The sequence below is a fragment of the Somniosus microcephalus genome, chromosome 8 (genome assembly GCF_052327205.1).
Source record: "Somniosus microcephalus isolate GS21.2 chromosome 8, FLI_Smic_1.0, whole genome shotgun sequence".
Lineage (NCBI taxonomy): Eukaryota > Metazoa > Chordata > Chondrichthyes > Squaliformes > Somniosidae > Somniosus > Somniosus microcephalus.
The window spans coordinates 131,766,212-131,782,296 of NC_140994.1; the positions used below are offsets into that span (position 1 = coordinate 131,766,212).

At 45.4% G+C, this 16,085-nt stretch overlaps 1 protein-coding gene across 1 annotated transcript; it reads right to left on the minus strand.

Moving 5' to 3' along the window:
• Positions 1 to 507: 507 nt before the first annotated feature.
• On the minus strand, positions 508 to 3,667 carry LOC147113795 (forkhead box protein I1-ema-like). The gene is made up of 2 exons (XM_085994043.1): positions 3,071 to 3,667; positions 508 to 2,242 (listed from the first exon to the last, which is right to left on the minus strand). The coding sequence occupies exons 1-2, from the start codon at positions 3,633 to 3,635 to the stop codon at positions 1,713 to 1,715; spliced, it is 1,095 nt and encodes a 364-aa protein (XP_085850169.1). The 5' UTR covers positions 3,636 to 3,667; the 3' UTR covers positions 508 to 1,712.
• Positions 3,668 to 16,085: the final 12,418 nt, after the last annotated feature.

Sequence of the window (16,085 nt, forward strand, 5' to 3'; positions counted from 1 at the left end):
TTGATGGGACAGTGTAGAAGGTGCATGACTGTATCTAAACCGTGCTGTACCTGCCCTGGGAGTGTTTGATGGGACAGTGTAGAGGGAGCTTTACTCTGTATCTAACCCGTGCTGTACCTGCTCTGGGAGTGTTTGATGGGACAGTGTAGAAAGAGCTTTACTCTGTATCTAACCCATGCTGTACCTGCCCTAGGAGTGTTTGATAGGGCAGTGTAGAGGGTGCTTTACTCTCTATCTAACCTGTGCTGTACCTGCCTGGGAGTGTTTGATGAGACAGTGTAGAGGGAGTTTAACCCTGTATCTCACCATACTGTAACTGATCTGAGCGTGCTTGATGCTGACACTGGATGCCTGAAGAGAAGAGTTTTCAATTCACGGCATCAATACCCTTTGGTCTGATGTGCACATAATTTGCAAGAAAAAAGTTTTTATAATTCCTGAATGTAATTCCTCCAATTATAGCAATAAGACTGAGAAAAGAAACCAACTCCTTTATAAAATATTTTATTGTAAATGATTTCCCTTTCTCCTTTGAGGTAATATTTTACAAAGCATAAAAATGAATGTAAGAAAAATGTACAAACTACAAACCACAATCAGACACGATAACAAGTTTGCTGAAAATAGTGGACAATTAATTGAAATTTGTAACAACCAGATGCCATTTAACAGTCATGCAAATTTAACAAGCTTAAAACACTCAACAGAATATTACATTGTCTATAATCCTCCCATTTAAGTAACTGTACTGAGATTAACAATGTTAGGATTGAAATGTATACATAAAACTATTTGCATCTTTGGATCTTTACCAGTTTTCTACTCTCCTCCCCTGAACACCCGTACTATATTACAACAGGTATTTGCCACCCTTCTCATTCAATGGGACGCTTGTCATCATAAACCTGGAGAGTGAATTGGCAGGCTAATCAACCGTGAAGGTCATCACAGCGAAGCCTGTTCCTGGTCCTTGCCCAAAGCCCACACACTTTCCAACAGGTGGATCACGATCAGAAGCAGGAGGCAATGTTTTACCCTTTCCTAGCTCAGGGGCACTGAGGGCAATTGAAGAGGATTCTTGAAAGTGTCATTTTTCACTTCAGATTGTACTCTTTTTTGCCATTCCTATGTATTAGCAGGTGTTTGGTCCCAGAGGATCCCAACACCTTCAAGAGCTCTTTCTTCTCGGCCCAATGTGAGTCATCCTCATCAGGATTAGCTCAGCAAACATTTAACTAAAGCGCTGGCCAAACTCTGCCCCAAGAGCCTTAGGGGTCTCTTCAGTCCTGAGCAATTTAGCTCTGAAACCCCAGGCAACTCAGTCCTATTTGTGCTTCTATTTCTCACTCGCTGGTTTGTCCTGTTTGAATTTTATGGGCCTGGATGGTTAGAAAGGGGCTGTTGCTTCATTGAATCAGAACGCCAAGATCTGTTAGCATCAGCAATTTGGGATTAATGCAAATTAATGGGAACCCTGATTCAAACTTTATACAGGGCCCTGAGCCTCCATGGTACACACCTTGTGGCCCAGGCATTAAGATACTTGGTTTAGTTGTACTACTGTCCTTTTATCCCAATTACAAAGTTAAAACACTGGAATACAATGCCAATGAAATGTTTCCTCATAAATAAACTACATAGCATCAAATGGATTTTTTTTGTTGTAATTATTTAATTTTTACAATTGATCCTTCATTCAGCGAATCTTCCCTTCACACCTCTGTCCCTTCCCTGGAGTACAGCAGGCTGTTTGCATTGATGCTGTTATAGAAGTGGTTGTTGAACTGGTTTAGCACTGACGAATAGCCGTAACGGTTTGATGCTCCTGGATCCGACCACTCCGACCCAGACTGGCCCAGGATGTTACTGGAAGGTGAGTACGAGCTAAACCCCATCATATTCTGTCCCATCCTCTGGGAGGTGTCATTGACCAGTCCAAGGGAAGCTTGCCTCCCTCCTGTAGGGTTGTTGTAGGTAGACATACTAGATATGAAGTTGCTGAGGCAGGGGGCAGAGATGGGGGGAGGGGATTTTTTTTCTGGAGAGGTTCCTGTCCGAGTGGAGGAGTTGTCCAGGATCCCTGGGCTTTGGGGTGCCTTGTGACTGCTATCATCAGACTTTTCAGCGCCAATATTGCCAGCGCCGGAATTGGGATCTGACTTCCTCTTCCTCTTGCGCCGAAAGTTTCCATTGTCGAACATTTTTTCACAGTTAGGATCCAGGGTCCAGTAATTTCCTTTACCTGCAATATTTGGGAAGCGAGAAAAAACAATTGTCACGAGGCGGTAAACTGAGTTAGCTCATCGACAAGTGTGGCAATATAATCATAATTTACCATTGGGAAAGTCTCCACCAGTCTTGAACATCTCTGAACATTCTCCTCACTCATATTCAATGAGTGGCATTTTCTTAGAGTACTTAAACTCAACGCTCTTTTACCCATACAACTATGGTCAGTGTTCCTCAGAACTTTCTTCTCTTAACCTCCTTCTGCCCATGCCCTCACCGTGCTGAAATCGAGATTGTCATGTTGTCTCCAGTTCTCACACGCTCTATTCCAAGACCTCAAAACTGAAGAGCTCCTGGCCTCCGTTAGCCTTTCCTTTCCACCTACAATCTAGAATCTTCTAAAACCCAAGCTTGATGATATCTAACCTCTTGATTTAACCTCGTCTTCTTGTCCTGCTCCCTCCAACCTTGGCAGTGCTCTGCACTGTGGGCCTTGACCCTTCACCTAGGTCATCGATTAAAATAAAAATACAAGCTGAAGTCTGTACAAGGTGAGACCGCCAGTATTGGAGTGACATTGATGGGCATGGGGGAGTTTTTAAAGTATTGAAGACTGGTTCAGTCAGGTAAGTCAATAAACTCAGTCTCCTACTCTTTCCTAGAACTTAAATCAATATTTCTACTCCTGCCGGTAAAACATGTTCAGCAATGAACTTGGAACATGTGACGAGGTTCAAAGGACCAATGTTGCATTAATGAATCTGTCAATACTATACATTTCAATTGTAGTTTAGAGAGGAAAAAACCCCACAAAATGATTTTAAAATCAAAGGCAACTTACCTGGATCGTCCTCATCTCTGGGGACTTTCTTAAAACAGTCATTGAGGGAGAGGTTGTGTCTGATGGAATTCTGCCACCCAGCTTTGCTCTTGTTATAAAAGGGAAAGTTGTCAGCCACGTACTGATAGATTTGACTGAGGGTCAGTCTCTTGTCTGGTGCCCCGTGGATTGCCATTGCAATCAGAGCTGAGTATGAGTAGGGCGGTCTCACTAGTTTCAGAAGCTCTTCCTGGTTGGGGATGGAGAGCCACCCTAAGTCCGATCCTCCCAAACCGCTGCTGTTGGGTAGGAACTGTCTTGGCATCCCGTAGGACTGGGGGATGAAGGGGCTGGCGTTGGATCCCGACAGGTACGATGAGGAGTTCATGGAGGGTCCGTTTAACCAGAGGTAGGGGTTGGCGGATGAGCTGTAGTCCTCGATGTCATAGTTGGACGGCCTCTGCGCATTCTGCTGGTGGAAGAAGTTCTCACAGAAGATGTTCATCTCTGGAGGTTCTTGGCCGATGCTGGGGAACTGAGGGCTGCACCGAGGGGGTGATTGCGCCTGGAGATCGAACGAGCTCATAATCTCTTCAGACCAGTGAGGGTTGAATCAACTTCTAGAATCTCTTACAGCAAAGCAGCTGTCAAAGCACTTGCACCTTGCACCTCGTACTTATACACCTGCACTCTCAGGGTATCTATTACAAGCTCCGCCCCAGGATCGCACTGATTGGTGCTGACATCACCAAGACAAAATGTTGACGGTTCAGTTTCTCTGTACGTTTGGTCAGTTTAACAAGCTGACGTGCTACTTAAAGAGGATTGGGGGGGGGAGAAAGAAAAAAAAAGTGATTTATTTATACTGTCAACGTGGACACATTGCCCGAAGCATTCTCCAGTTGAGAATTGCTCGACAAAGTATTGCGCAAGGCACAGTCGAACCCATTCCAAAAAAAAAACAAAAAGGAAAGAAAAAGAGCTCCACTCGAAGTGATCTTGCTTTACCTGATTGTACTCAAACAAAACTTTGGTATCTCTCAGAGTACTGTAAGTAAACACGAGGTTGGACAGAATTCTCTCTCGTAGCCTTGGGATGGAATTCAAATTGTTCAACTCAGCAAACTTTCTCTTTCTTTTCTCCATGGTTTGTAAAGGGTTCTGTCTGGGGTAAATGACAATAGATATTGCAGTGTAATATAGAGCAGGTTTTTATACAGGAAAATGAGGGAGAAAGCTAGATAAAGCAAGCACCCGCTACCGACTATATAACCCTAACTCTGACCCTAACTCTCACCCTAACGCTAGTTAAAGCAACAGATAACCCGAGCCCTAACATTTCATTTGGTCCTGTTGGTTTTCATTTGCCTGTTGTCCCCGCTCTTCTCCCACGGGCGCTGACTCTTGCCCGGCCTCAGTGCTGCCAGCTCAGTCCGTCCTCCTGCTACCTTTTCCCAAGCGGCTGCTCCACCTGCGCAAGCGGCGACTGTTGGCGGGCCTATTCGACCATGGGGTGGGTGGGTGAGCATCGCGACTGAGCCCAATCCAATACCAACACCAACGCTTCACAGCTAGGATCCCTAAACAGTGATCGGTATTTGGAATTCCTGGCTGATTATTCCCCTCCCTGCCCCTGGGGGTTGTCTTTCACTGTGGATTAAAAAGTCAGCAATTCAGAGTATCTCAACACCATAAGATACATTCAATTATAATGATAAGAAAATAAAATGAATGAGAATAGGAATTTTTATCATACACTACCGCCCCCTCCCCCACACACACGTTACTTATTGCGTTAAGGGGATGAGTGTCACATGATCTCACGGCAGTTGGGGATTATTAACACCAAGATAGACATAATTAATATTAATTTACTATTTTACCTCAGCCTTCAGTCAGCTGCCTGCCCCCATCACAGCACTGGAGCTGTTGAAGACGGCACCGTTTAGCCTCATTAACTCTGCTCCTGGCAGTAGAATAGATAAACAGAATTAAAGGGAAGACCTGCCAAAGGTGAAAGATTCGTCCCTCTCCTGCTGTAACAGTTAAGACATTGCTGAAGGCTTTCTCATTCCCCTCTCTCTCCCAGTTTGGTTTATCTTTGTTCTCTGAAGGTGCTGACTCTCACTGTGTGGCAGCTCCACACTATCTTACTCCAAGTGACCATTGCCGGGACCTTGGGTATCGGCACACCATTCAATCACTGAAGGCTTTTGTGGTCAATCCTGAGGCTGTCCACACCTTGTCAGCATATCCATAGGAAAGAAAGACTTACATTTATATCGGGCCTTCCACAACCTCAAGACGTCCCAAAGTGCTTTACAGCCAATTAAGTACTTTTCTGAAGCATAGTCACTGTTGTAATGTAGGGAAATGCAGCAGCCAATTTGTGCACAGCAAGGTCCCACAAACAGCAATGTGATAATGACCAGATAATCTGCTTTAGTGATGTTGGTTGAGGGATAAATATTGGCCAGGACACTGGGGAGATCTCCCCTGCTCTTCTTTGAAATAGTGACGTGGAATATTTTACGTCCACCTGTGAGGGCAGATGCGGGGCCTCAGGTTAATGTCTCATCCAAAAGTGTTTTTTTTATTAGTGAATTTCTGAGTCCAGGCAGATTCTGTGTAAGATGTTGCCCTCTAGTGGCCATCCTCTGTAACAACAGAATTATGCCACATCACCAGACATGACCCAGAGATTTGTCCATTTAGGCAGTTTAGCATCCCGTTTTATTGGCTTCCTAAACCTCCAATATGGCGGGCAGGAAGTGCATTCTCATTGCAAGTCATAAGAGCGCTGCCTGCCATATTGGTACAGCCAAAAAAAAGGCGTGCGGTATGCCTATGCAAATAACGGGGGTAACGCTGAAGCTCCCACTTATAAAACTGTTTTGCCCTGTTGCACCCGAGAAAACTGTAGTGTATGTAACGTTCCACCTTTAAGAGAACTATTTTAAGGGTTGCACTACTTTATCTTGGCTACTGTATACTGTAATACCGGTGGTGACCACACCGGTATATAAGTGCTGTGTAAGGATTTATTGGGCAGATTCGCTCTGACCTTCGAATAGTAAAGTCCTGTTAAAGTTACTCTTGTAGTCTGTGTATTAATTCGCCATATAACACACAGACTTTACAGTGGCGACGAGTTCGACCTTACCCTGCGGCAGCGCTACATCCGAAGCAGTTAACGAGCGTCGAGAAGAGGCATCTGCCCTCGTCGTTCTGCTGAGAGAAGACTCGAGTCTGCAGAGCAAGGAAGAAGGAAGAATTCAGACACGAAGCCTTCCATCAGCAACAGGCAGTGATCGTCCCTTCTGTCACGGTGGTGAGTGAGCCGATCAGCCACGAGAAGCAAGTCGGCCACGTTGACTGTGAGTAGGGGGGAAATAAAAAGAAACGGAGGATAAGGGCGGTGAACTCGACCACGGTCGGGGGAAAGGAGCCGGACAGAAGTCGGGGCCAGAGACGCTGAGACTGGGGCAGCGTAGGGCACGGAAGCCGCGGTACAAGCGGGAATGCAGCCGGTGTGAGAGACCGGGCTACTAGCGGGAACGCAGCCGGTGTGAGAGACCGGGCTACAAGCGGGCTGGGAGACGCAACAGAGTTGGGAGACAGCTCGACCGTGACCGGCGAAAAAGGCCGGGCAGCTACCGAGGCCACGAGGCGCTGCGACCGGGATCGTAAGGCGCGGGAAGAAAGAAAGAAATAAAACCGTGGAGAACTCAGCCGCAGCCGGGGAGGAAAGCACCGGACTGCGAGAGGGCTGGGGAGGCGCGATTGAAAGCCGCTGAGGGAGAGACAGAGCCCGAGCGAGCGGGACAGCTTCAGAATAAACTGAAGCCGGCGCGCAGGCTGCGAAACCCAAAAGCCAGCGGTCGTCGCCCGAGGGCAAAGCTTACCCCCCCCCGCCAGAGGAAGACAAGCGCGGGAAACCGCCATCCTCGGAGGCGGGGAAGAAGATAAGCGCGGGAAACCGCCATTTTTGAAAAAAAAATGTTAAAAAGTAAAGAAAAATTTTGTTGTTGTTCTCAGAAAGATTGTGAAGATGCCTAAGCGTGGTAACATCAACGATTTCGATTCCGATGTGGAAGATTGGGCCACGTATGTAGAACGCATCGAGATATATTGTAAGGTCAATAAGATAGCAAATTATGATAAAGCTCTAACCTTACTAAACTCAATGGGTGCGAAGACATACGGGCTATTGAAGCATCTTCTATCACCAGCTAAACTGGCGGATCAGTCTTTCGCTAATATTGTTGCTGTCCTGAAGGATCATTTGAACCCCACACCGCTGATGTTAGCGGAACGATCTAAATTTTACGTGAGAATGCAACTAAAAGAGGAAAGCAACGCGGAGTACTTGGTTGAACTGCGTAGGCTAGCAAAATACTGTCAGTTTGGGGAAAATCTGACAGAGGCACTGAGAGACAAGTTCGTGTGTGGGATGTCGAAGGAAGAAACACAAAAGCGACTGCTCGAAGAGAACGATCTTACACTTGATAAGGCTGTCCTTATTGCAGCATCGCACGAAGCCGCAGCGAGAGGCACGGCGGAGATGCAGCTGAAGACAGCGGTACTCAGCGTGGATCAAATGACTTCAGGTACAACGAAATGTTATCGTTGTGGGAAGACAACACACAACCAGAACCAATGCTGGTTTAAAAACCAGGAATGTAGAAAATGTGGCAAGCTTGGTCACATAGCTAAAGTATGCCGGTCAGGAAAGAAGACCAGCAACAATAAGTCACCGCAGAAGAAGTACAGAAAGGTACATAAGGTGACTGGGAAGAGTTCAGATGAACAGAATTCGGATTCAGACTCCAACAGCAAGGAACTGGGTAGTCTGAGGATTCACAATGTGAGTAAGGAAACTGACCGACAAACTATCTGGGTCACACTACAGATTGCAAAAGTCCAAGTGAAGATGGAAGTGGACACTGGATCGGCGTTGACGGTCATGAATAAGCAAGATTACAAAAAGTTATTCAAACATATTCCCCTACGGGATACGGAGATAGTATTGCAGACATACACGGGGCATAAAGTATACCCCATCGGAAAGATAAAAGTCAAGGTGAGACACAAAGGCAAAGAACACCAAGGAATGGACATGTATGTACTACCCGAGGGAGGTCCACCACTTCTGGGGCGGGAGTGGATCAGGAAAATAAAGATAGGCTGGCACTCCCTAAACACAATGACGGTAGATTCCGGAAAGAAAGATGTCAAACCTGAACGATTGTCCAGAATATTGGACGAGGCTAAAGAGGTATTCCAGCAGGGATTGGGAATACTGAGAGGAATTAAGGCAAAAATCAAGATTGCAGAACATGCAAGCCCAAAATTTTTCAAAGCCAGATCGGTACCTTACGCGATACGACCTGCTGTGGAGGCAGAACTGGAAGAGCTTGAACGTTCAGGGGTACTGTCTAAGGTGGACTGGAGTGAGTGGGCCATGCCCATTGTTCCCGTCATGAAGCCTTCGTCGAGTAACAAGCCAGGGGGACCGGGAAAGGTCCGCATCTGCGGAGACTTCAAGATCACAGTTAATCCGGTGCTTCACACGGTACAATACCCGCTTCCGCGGATTGAGGATATCTTTGCTTCATTGTCTGGCGGGAAACACTTCACCAAGATAGACCTGGCGCAAGCATACTTACAGATGGAAGTCGAGGAAGAGCCGCGCCAGTATCTCACAATCAACACGCACAGAGGCTTGTATCGATATAATAGACTGGTTTTTGGAGTGGCTTCGGCTCCAGCAATTTGGCAGAGGGCCATGGAGCAGGTCTTACAGGGTATTCCAAGCACTCAGTGTTACTTGGACGATATCCTGATTACGGGAGAGGACGAGGAGGAACACCTCACAAATTTGAAACTGGTGCTCACCAGGTTGAAGGAATATGGCCTTCGAGCTAACCGCCAGAAATGTGAGTTCTTCCAGAAATGGATCTCGTACTGTGGTCATGTCATTGACTAAGAGGGCCTGCACAAGTCACCTGAAAAGATCGAAGCTGTCGTGAAGGCCCCCGCTCCGGAAAATGTATCACAGTTGAGGTTGTTTCTGGGGTTGATTAACTATTACCATAAGTTTCTGCCAAATCTATCCACGGTGCTGCACCCGCTGAATGCTCTGTTGCGGAAAGAAGTACCATGGAAGTGGAGCGAGGACTGTAAGAAGGCCTTTCGCAAAAGCAAGGCATTGATCACCTCTGAGGAAGTGTTGGCTCACTTCAATCCAACGCTACCTCTTCGTCTAGCTTGTGATGCTTCCCCTTATGGTATTGGAGCAGTACTCTCACACAAGTTGCCAAATGGCTCGGAAAGGCCAGTCGCATTTGCATCCCGATCATTGACCTCCGCTGAGCGCAATTATGCTCAGATAGATAGGGAGGCTCTCAGCCTTGTGTGGGGAGTAAAGAAATTCAATCATTACCTGCAGGGCAAGAAGTTTACATTGCTGACAGACCACCAGCCGTTGGTATCCATATTCAACCCTAACAAGGCCGTTTCCACTATGACAGCGCAAAGGCTACAGAGGTGGTCCGTGTTACTAGGGGCACACCAATATGACATCGAATACAAAAGGTCCAAACAGCATGGAAATGCTGATGGGTTATCGCGCCTACCGTTGCCAGTGGTAGAAGAGGCGACTACAGTGGACCCAGTGGAGATGTTCCACTCAACCATAGTGGAATGTCTACCAGTAACAAATTCTATGATCGAAAAGGAAACAAGAAATGACCCGACTCTCTCATGAGTCTACGATTTAACGGTGGAGGGATGGCCAGCACATGGCGAACCAATGTTGCCAGCATTTTCGCAAAGAAGAGAACAGCTGTCAGTGTGCCGAGGAACCTTGATGTGTGGATCGAGAGTGGTGATTCCACCCAAACTCCAGCATAAAGTGCTAAAGGAGCTTCACGAGGGGCATCTGGGTGGAGTGGAAATGAAGAACCTAGCCAGAGCGTTTGTGTGGTGGCCAGGTATTGATGGAGACATCGAAGAAATAACCAAGAGCTGTCTAGGATGCCAGAAGGTCCAAAACGCCCCACCACAAGCTCCTCTGCATCCATGGGAGTGGCCCTCATCTCCATGGCAAAGGGTACATATCGACTTTGCTGGTCCATTTATGGACTCAATGTTTTTAATCGCGGTGGATGCACACTCCAAGTGGCCGGAGGTAATAAAGATGTCCTCCACCACCACGGAAAAAACCATCACAGTATTAAGGACCATATTTGCCAGGAATGGGCTGCCGGAACAGATCTGTTCTGATAATGGACCGCAATTTGTGTCCGAAGAATTCAGGAAGTTCTTAAAAAGCAATGGGGTTAAGCACTACACGTCCGCCCCATATCATCCCGCCACCAATGGATTAGCTGAAAGGTTTGTCCAGACCTTCAAGAAAGCCATAAAGGCCATGGGTAATGAAGACATAAATCTACAACATAAGGTAGATAACTTCTTGTTGGCGTACAGGAATGCAACACATGCGGTCACAAACCAAACTCCCGCCATGATGTTTTTCAATAGAAGACTAAGATGCCGGCTGGATTTGATTAAGCCAAACGTCAGAAGGGACGTAGAGAACCGGCAATTTCAAGGCATGAATGAAAGGCCAACTAGAACCTTCCAGATAGGTCAACAAGTTTTGGCCCGGGACTACCATACCGAGAAATGGCAGCCTGGAACTATTGGAAAAAGGCTAGGACCGCTGATGTATACGTGGACATTGGTGAAAGCATAATAAGGCGCCATGTTGACCAGATCATAGAGTCATCCACAAAGGGCCAACCTACTCCACAACTCTATACGCCTAATGTTGAAGCAGAGATACCCAGAGCATCTACCTCCGATCCGGTAATACTGGAATCAGATGAACCTGACACTGTCCTTCAAGCAGAATCGACCTTGCCAGAAGAACCTACTACACCACCGAAAACTACTACACCACCGAGGCGTTATCCGGACAGAGCCAGGAAGCCTCCAGAGAGACTGAATCTGTGAACTGTTTTACATAAAGTTGTATATATGTTATGATGTTATATTAATGGGAATATATATATACTGTTAACCTAAAAAGGGAGGATTGTAGTGTATGTAACGTTCCACCTTTAAGAGAACTATTTTAAGGGTTGCACTACTTTATCTTGGCTACTGTATACTGTAATACCGGTGGTGACCACACTGGTATATAAGTGCTGTGTAAGGATTTATTCGGCAGATTCGCCCTGACCTTCGAATAGTAAAGTCCTGTTAAAGTTACTCTTGTAGTCTGTGTATTAATTCGCCATATAACACACAGACTTTACAAAAACCAGGCCAACATGCGGTTGATACTAATAGGCCTAACCAACAAGGTAAGGTTTTCAAATATTCTTACAAAGTTACAAACTTACAAAGTATTTCCAGCACAGAAACAGGTCATTTATTCCAACTGGTCCATGCCGGTGTTTATGCTTCACACAAGCCTCCTCCCACCCCTCTTCATCTAATCCCATCAACATATCCTTCTATTCCTTTCTCCCTCATGTGCATATCTAACATCCTTTTAAATGCATCTATGCCTCAACTTCTCCCTGTGGTAGTGAGTTCCACATTCTAACTACTCTCTGGGTAAAGAGGTTTCTCCTGAATTCCCTATTGGATTTATTAGTGACTATCTTATATTTATGGCCCCTAGTTCTGGTCTCACCCACAAGTGGAAACATCTTCTCTATGTCTACCCTATCAAACCCTTTCATAATCTTAAAGACCTCTATCAGGTCACCCCTCAGTCTTTTATTTTCTGGAGAAATGAGCCCCAGCCTGTTTAATTTTTCCTAATAGGTGTAACCTCTCAGTTCTGGTATCATTTTGGTAAATCTATTTTGCATCATCTCCAGTGCCTCTATATCCCTTTTTATAATATGGAGACCAGAATTGTGCACAGTACTCCAAGAGTAGTCTAACCAAGGTTCTATACAAGTCTGACATATCTTTTCTGTTTTTCAATTCTATCCCTCTAGAAATGTGCATTGTTGTTTTTTTTTAATGACATTATTAACCTGTCATTCCTTTTAGTGATCTGTGTATCTGTACCCCCAGGTCCCTCTGTTCCTCTACCCCATTTAGACACTTATTTTCAAAGGAGTATGTGGCCTCCTTATTCTTCCAACCAAAATGTATTATCTCATATTTAGAATTTGCCAATTACGTGCCCATTTTGCAAGTTCATTAATGTCTTCCTGTATTTTATCACAGTTCTCCTCTGTATTAACTATACCCCCAATTTGCTGTCATCCGCAAATTTTGAAATTGTACTTCCGATTTCAAATCGTTTAAGTAAATGGTAATCAACAGTGGTCCCGGCACCGATCCTTGTGGAACACTACATCCCACCGTTTGCCAATCTGAGTGACTACCTTTAACCGCTACTCTCTGTTTTCTGTTTTGTAGCCAGCTTGCATTCCATTCTGCTACTTGTCCCCTGACTCCACATGTTCTGGCCTTAGCCGTGAGTCTACTATGTGGTACTTTAACGAAGGCTTATTGAAAATCCAAATATATTATATCTACTCTTTCTGTTACTTCCTCAAGAATTCAGTGAGGTATCTAACGGATTTTTATATATGTGCAATAGTGCCTCTGCTATGTCTTACTTAATTAATTTTAATATGTGTGGATGTAATCCATCTGGACCAGGGGTTTTATCCTATCTTAAGTTTGATTGGTTTATCAGTTATCTCCCCCCTTTCTATCTTAAATGTCTTTATATCTTTTTTGTTCTTTTCTTCTAATGTCATGTCCATCATGTTAGTCTCCCTGGTAAATAGTGAGGCAGAGTAATTATTTAATATTACTATCATTTATCTTAAGTATTAAGAGCTTAATATACTTTAGGTAAACAAATAGACTGAAGAAGCTAAATACATAAATAGATCTAAGGGGACAAAATAAACTAAGTGGAGGAAACCAACAGTAAACAGATCCAATTTGTGTTAAATAAGTATCTGCTATACATCTGGTTCCTATACATCTGCCATTTCCTGTCATTACCTGAGAGCTTATCGTGTGTATTCCGTAGTGGCCCGATCTCTATTCTGATTTTTCTTTTGTTATTTATGTGTCTGTAGAATACTTCACTACTTCTTTTTATATTCCTTGATAATTGAAAAGGGACAATTTTAAAGATGAATTAAACTGCCTGTACAGCAATGTACACAACATCTAAAATAAAATGGGAAAACTGAAGCCAATAATCTGTAGCATATAGAATAGAATCATAGAATGGTTACAGCACAGAAGGAGGCCATTTGGCCCGTCGAACCCATGCCGGCTCTCTGCAAGAGCACTTCAGCTAGTCCCCCTCCCCCGCCCTTTTTTTCCCCTCATGTACTTATCCAATTCCCTTTTGAAAGCCACGATTATAGCAGATACTTATTTAATGCAAATTGGATCCGCTTACCATTGGTTTCCTCCACTTAGTTTATTTTGTCCCCTCAGATCTATTTATGTATTTAGCGTCTTCGGGCAATTTGTTTACTTAAGATAAATGATGGATTAATTGCTTAGCTCTGATTCATTGGCTCTGCCGCTCCTCATTTGCTGCTGACTTTAATGTCCTTTCTTGAATTTTTTCCCCCCTCTCTGTGACTGGTATCATCTGCTGCTGCTCTCTGCCGCCTCTGCTCCTTTTCAACTGTTGGTGCTGGGGCTTCCTGATTTTTTTAATCAGCTGTTGCTCTCTGCCGCCTCTGCTCCTTTTAAGTCATTCATACTTACCGGAATGTGGAGCCGGGAGGAGCAGGCGTGATCCGCCCGACCACACATTCAAAGGTCACAGGCCACTGGCCCCCATATGCTCACTGTCGCTTAACCCTGCACCCCCTGGCTACAGCTACCTCCTGACCCTGTAGCCCCCCACCCCCCCGCCCAAATTTTTTGGCCACCAAGTCTCCTGAAGTGATGGATGTTACAGCACAGAAAGAGGCCATTTCGCCCATCCTGGCTACGCCGGTGCTAGCTCTTCACATGATGTGACTTACCCTAATCCCCATCCTTCCATTCCAGGTCCCCATTCTTACCTAAGAGATACAGGGGGGAGGGGGCAGGGTGGTGGAGGGGTTAAATTCGAGTTGCACTGGTTTAGGGCGCGAAACGGGTGGTGCGATTGAGACTAGGCCTCGGGCCTCAACTGCACAAAACCAGCGAGCTGCGACACCAAGCCGGCCCGCATGTAGGTGCTGGGGGTGGGGGGGAGGAGATGACGGGGAGTGGGGGGATTGCCCAGGCCAGCAGGCGGGTCCTGGAGGGTGGGATGTGGGGGTGGGGTGTGGGGTGTGGGGGGAGATCGTGTGCCGAAATTGGTCTCCCCAGTCTTAATTTTTTTCCCCCAAAATTGGCGCAGCATTGTCCAGTTGTTTCACCTTGTCCAGAACAATAGAACCAGAGGACACGGCCTACCCTTGAAGGAGGGTAAATTCAAAACTAATCTGCAGGAATACTATTTCAGTGAGCGACTAGTCAACCTATGGAACAGGCTCCCCAGGGAAATGGCGGAAGCAGTGAGTATTGATTCATTCAAATACAAATTAGATAGATTTTGTTCAGAAAATAACATTTTTTGGATGCAGAATATGAGTAATTTGAGGCGAGTGTAGCATTCTTGGGAAAACAAGTGGCTTTGGACCTGTGGTTCCCAAAGCTCTCCAGCACTGGTGGTTTTCCTCGTGTCATGTCTGGGTCTGTTGTAGACTAATTGATAGAGATTGATTGCTATGATTAGTCAACAACTCCATTATTGTATCATACCATTACCAAGATGGTCGATGGACCGTGGTCTTTTTTCATCTAGTAATTCCTATGTTCCTATATTGTGGCTAAGAAAGCCATCTTTCTAATGTTTGCTCTTTATCTTATGCATTTCACCCAGAAAATGCCACTTTTGTATTTAATAGAAAGATGTGACAAAAATGTAAGCTTTATTTGTCTGTAATATATTGTATCATTGGACTCTTTCTTATGGCCATGGTACCTTCAGGGTTAACTCAGGTCCAGTTGAAGGAACGACCTCCCCCTAGTGGCTGATAGGTGTCACATCGCGGACAATGCCTCTGCAGCATCCTAAGGGCAGCTGGTTCGACTAAATTCAAGTGCTCGAATTTCCCATTGTCTTTGGCGTAATTCCGGGGTATTAACAGGACAAGGAACCATTTTTGGTAGGGGCATTGTTCACGGCAGGTCATAGAATCCATCCCCTGTGAACTCCCTCATGATTCTGGCCCTGCCTACTTTACATATATTACAATGAGTTTCAATCAGTTTCAGCATTCGCACTGGCGAGGTGCTCGGGGTGAGTGGGTCTGAGAGTCACGCGGCACAGAGACAGGCAGAACTGAGATCTTGTGAGGCTGAAGAATGTGGACAGGTTGAATAGTCATTTCTGCAGCTGGGGCTGACTCTATACAGTGCTTTTTTTTTTGCTGTTCTACCTACACAGAGACTTGAACACATAATCCAGGATGACACTCCAACATAGTATTGAGGGAGCGCTGCACTGTCGGAGGTGCTGTCTTTAGGCTGAGACATTAAACCAAGGCCCCGTCTGCCCTCTAAGGTGGATATAAAAGATCCCATGGCACTATTTCAGGGAGAGCAGGGGAGTGCTCCCTGGTGTCTTGGCCAATATTTACCCCTGAACCAACACCACTAAAACAGATTATCTGGTCATTATCTCATTACTATTTGTGGGATCTTGCTGTGCACAAATTGGCTGCCACGTTTCCTACATTACAACAGTGACTATACGTCAAAAGTACTTCATTGGCTATAAAGCACTTTGGAACGTCCTGAGGTTGTGAAAGGCGCTATATAAATGCAAGTCGTTCTTTCTTTCATGCCCTTGCCCCTTCTTTGATTGCCATTACCAAGTCATCCTGTGTTAGACATTTTTGTGAAGTGGCATAAAAATAGTACTGATGGAGGGTCCACACCTGAAATGTTAACTCTGTTTCTCTCTCAAGTTTCAATGAGATCCCCTCTT

Excerpts from the sequence above, each read along its gene's own strand:
- LOC147113795 (XM_085994043.1), bottom strand. The coding sequence starts at position 3,635 with ATGAGCTCGTTCGATCTCCAGGCGCAATCACCCCCTCGGTGCAGCCCT. Across the intron at positions 2,243-3,070 it reads CAGAGATGAGGACGATCCAG|GTAAAGGAAATTACTGGACC; the intron begins GTAAGTTGCCTT and ends CAAATATTGCAG.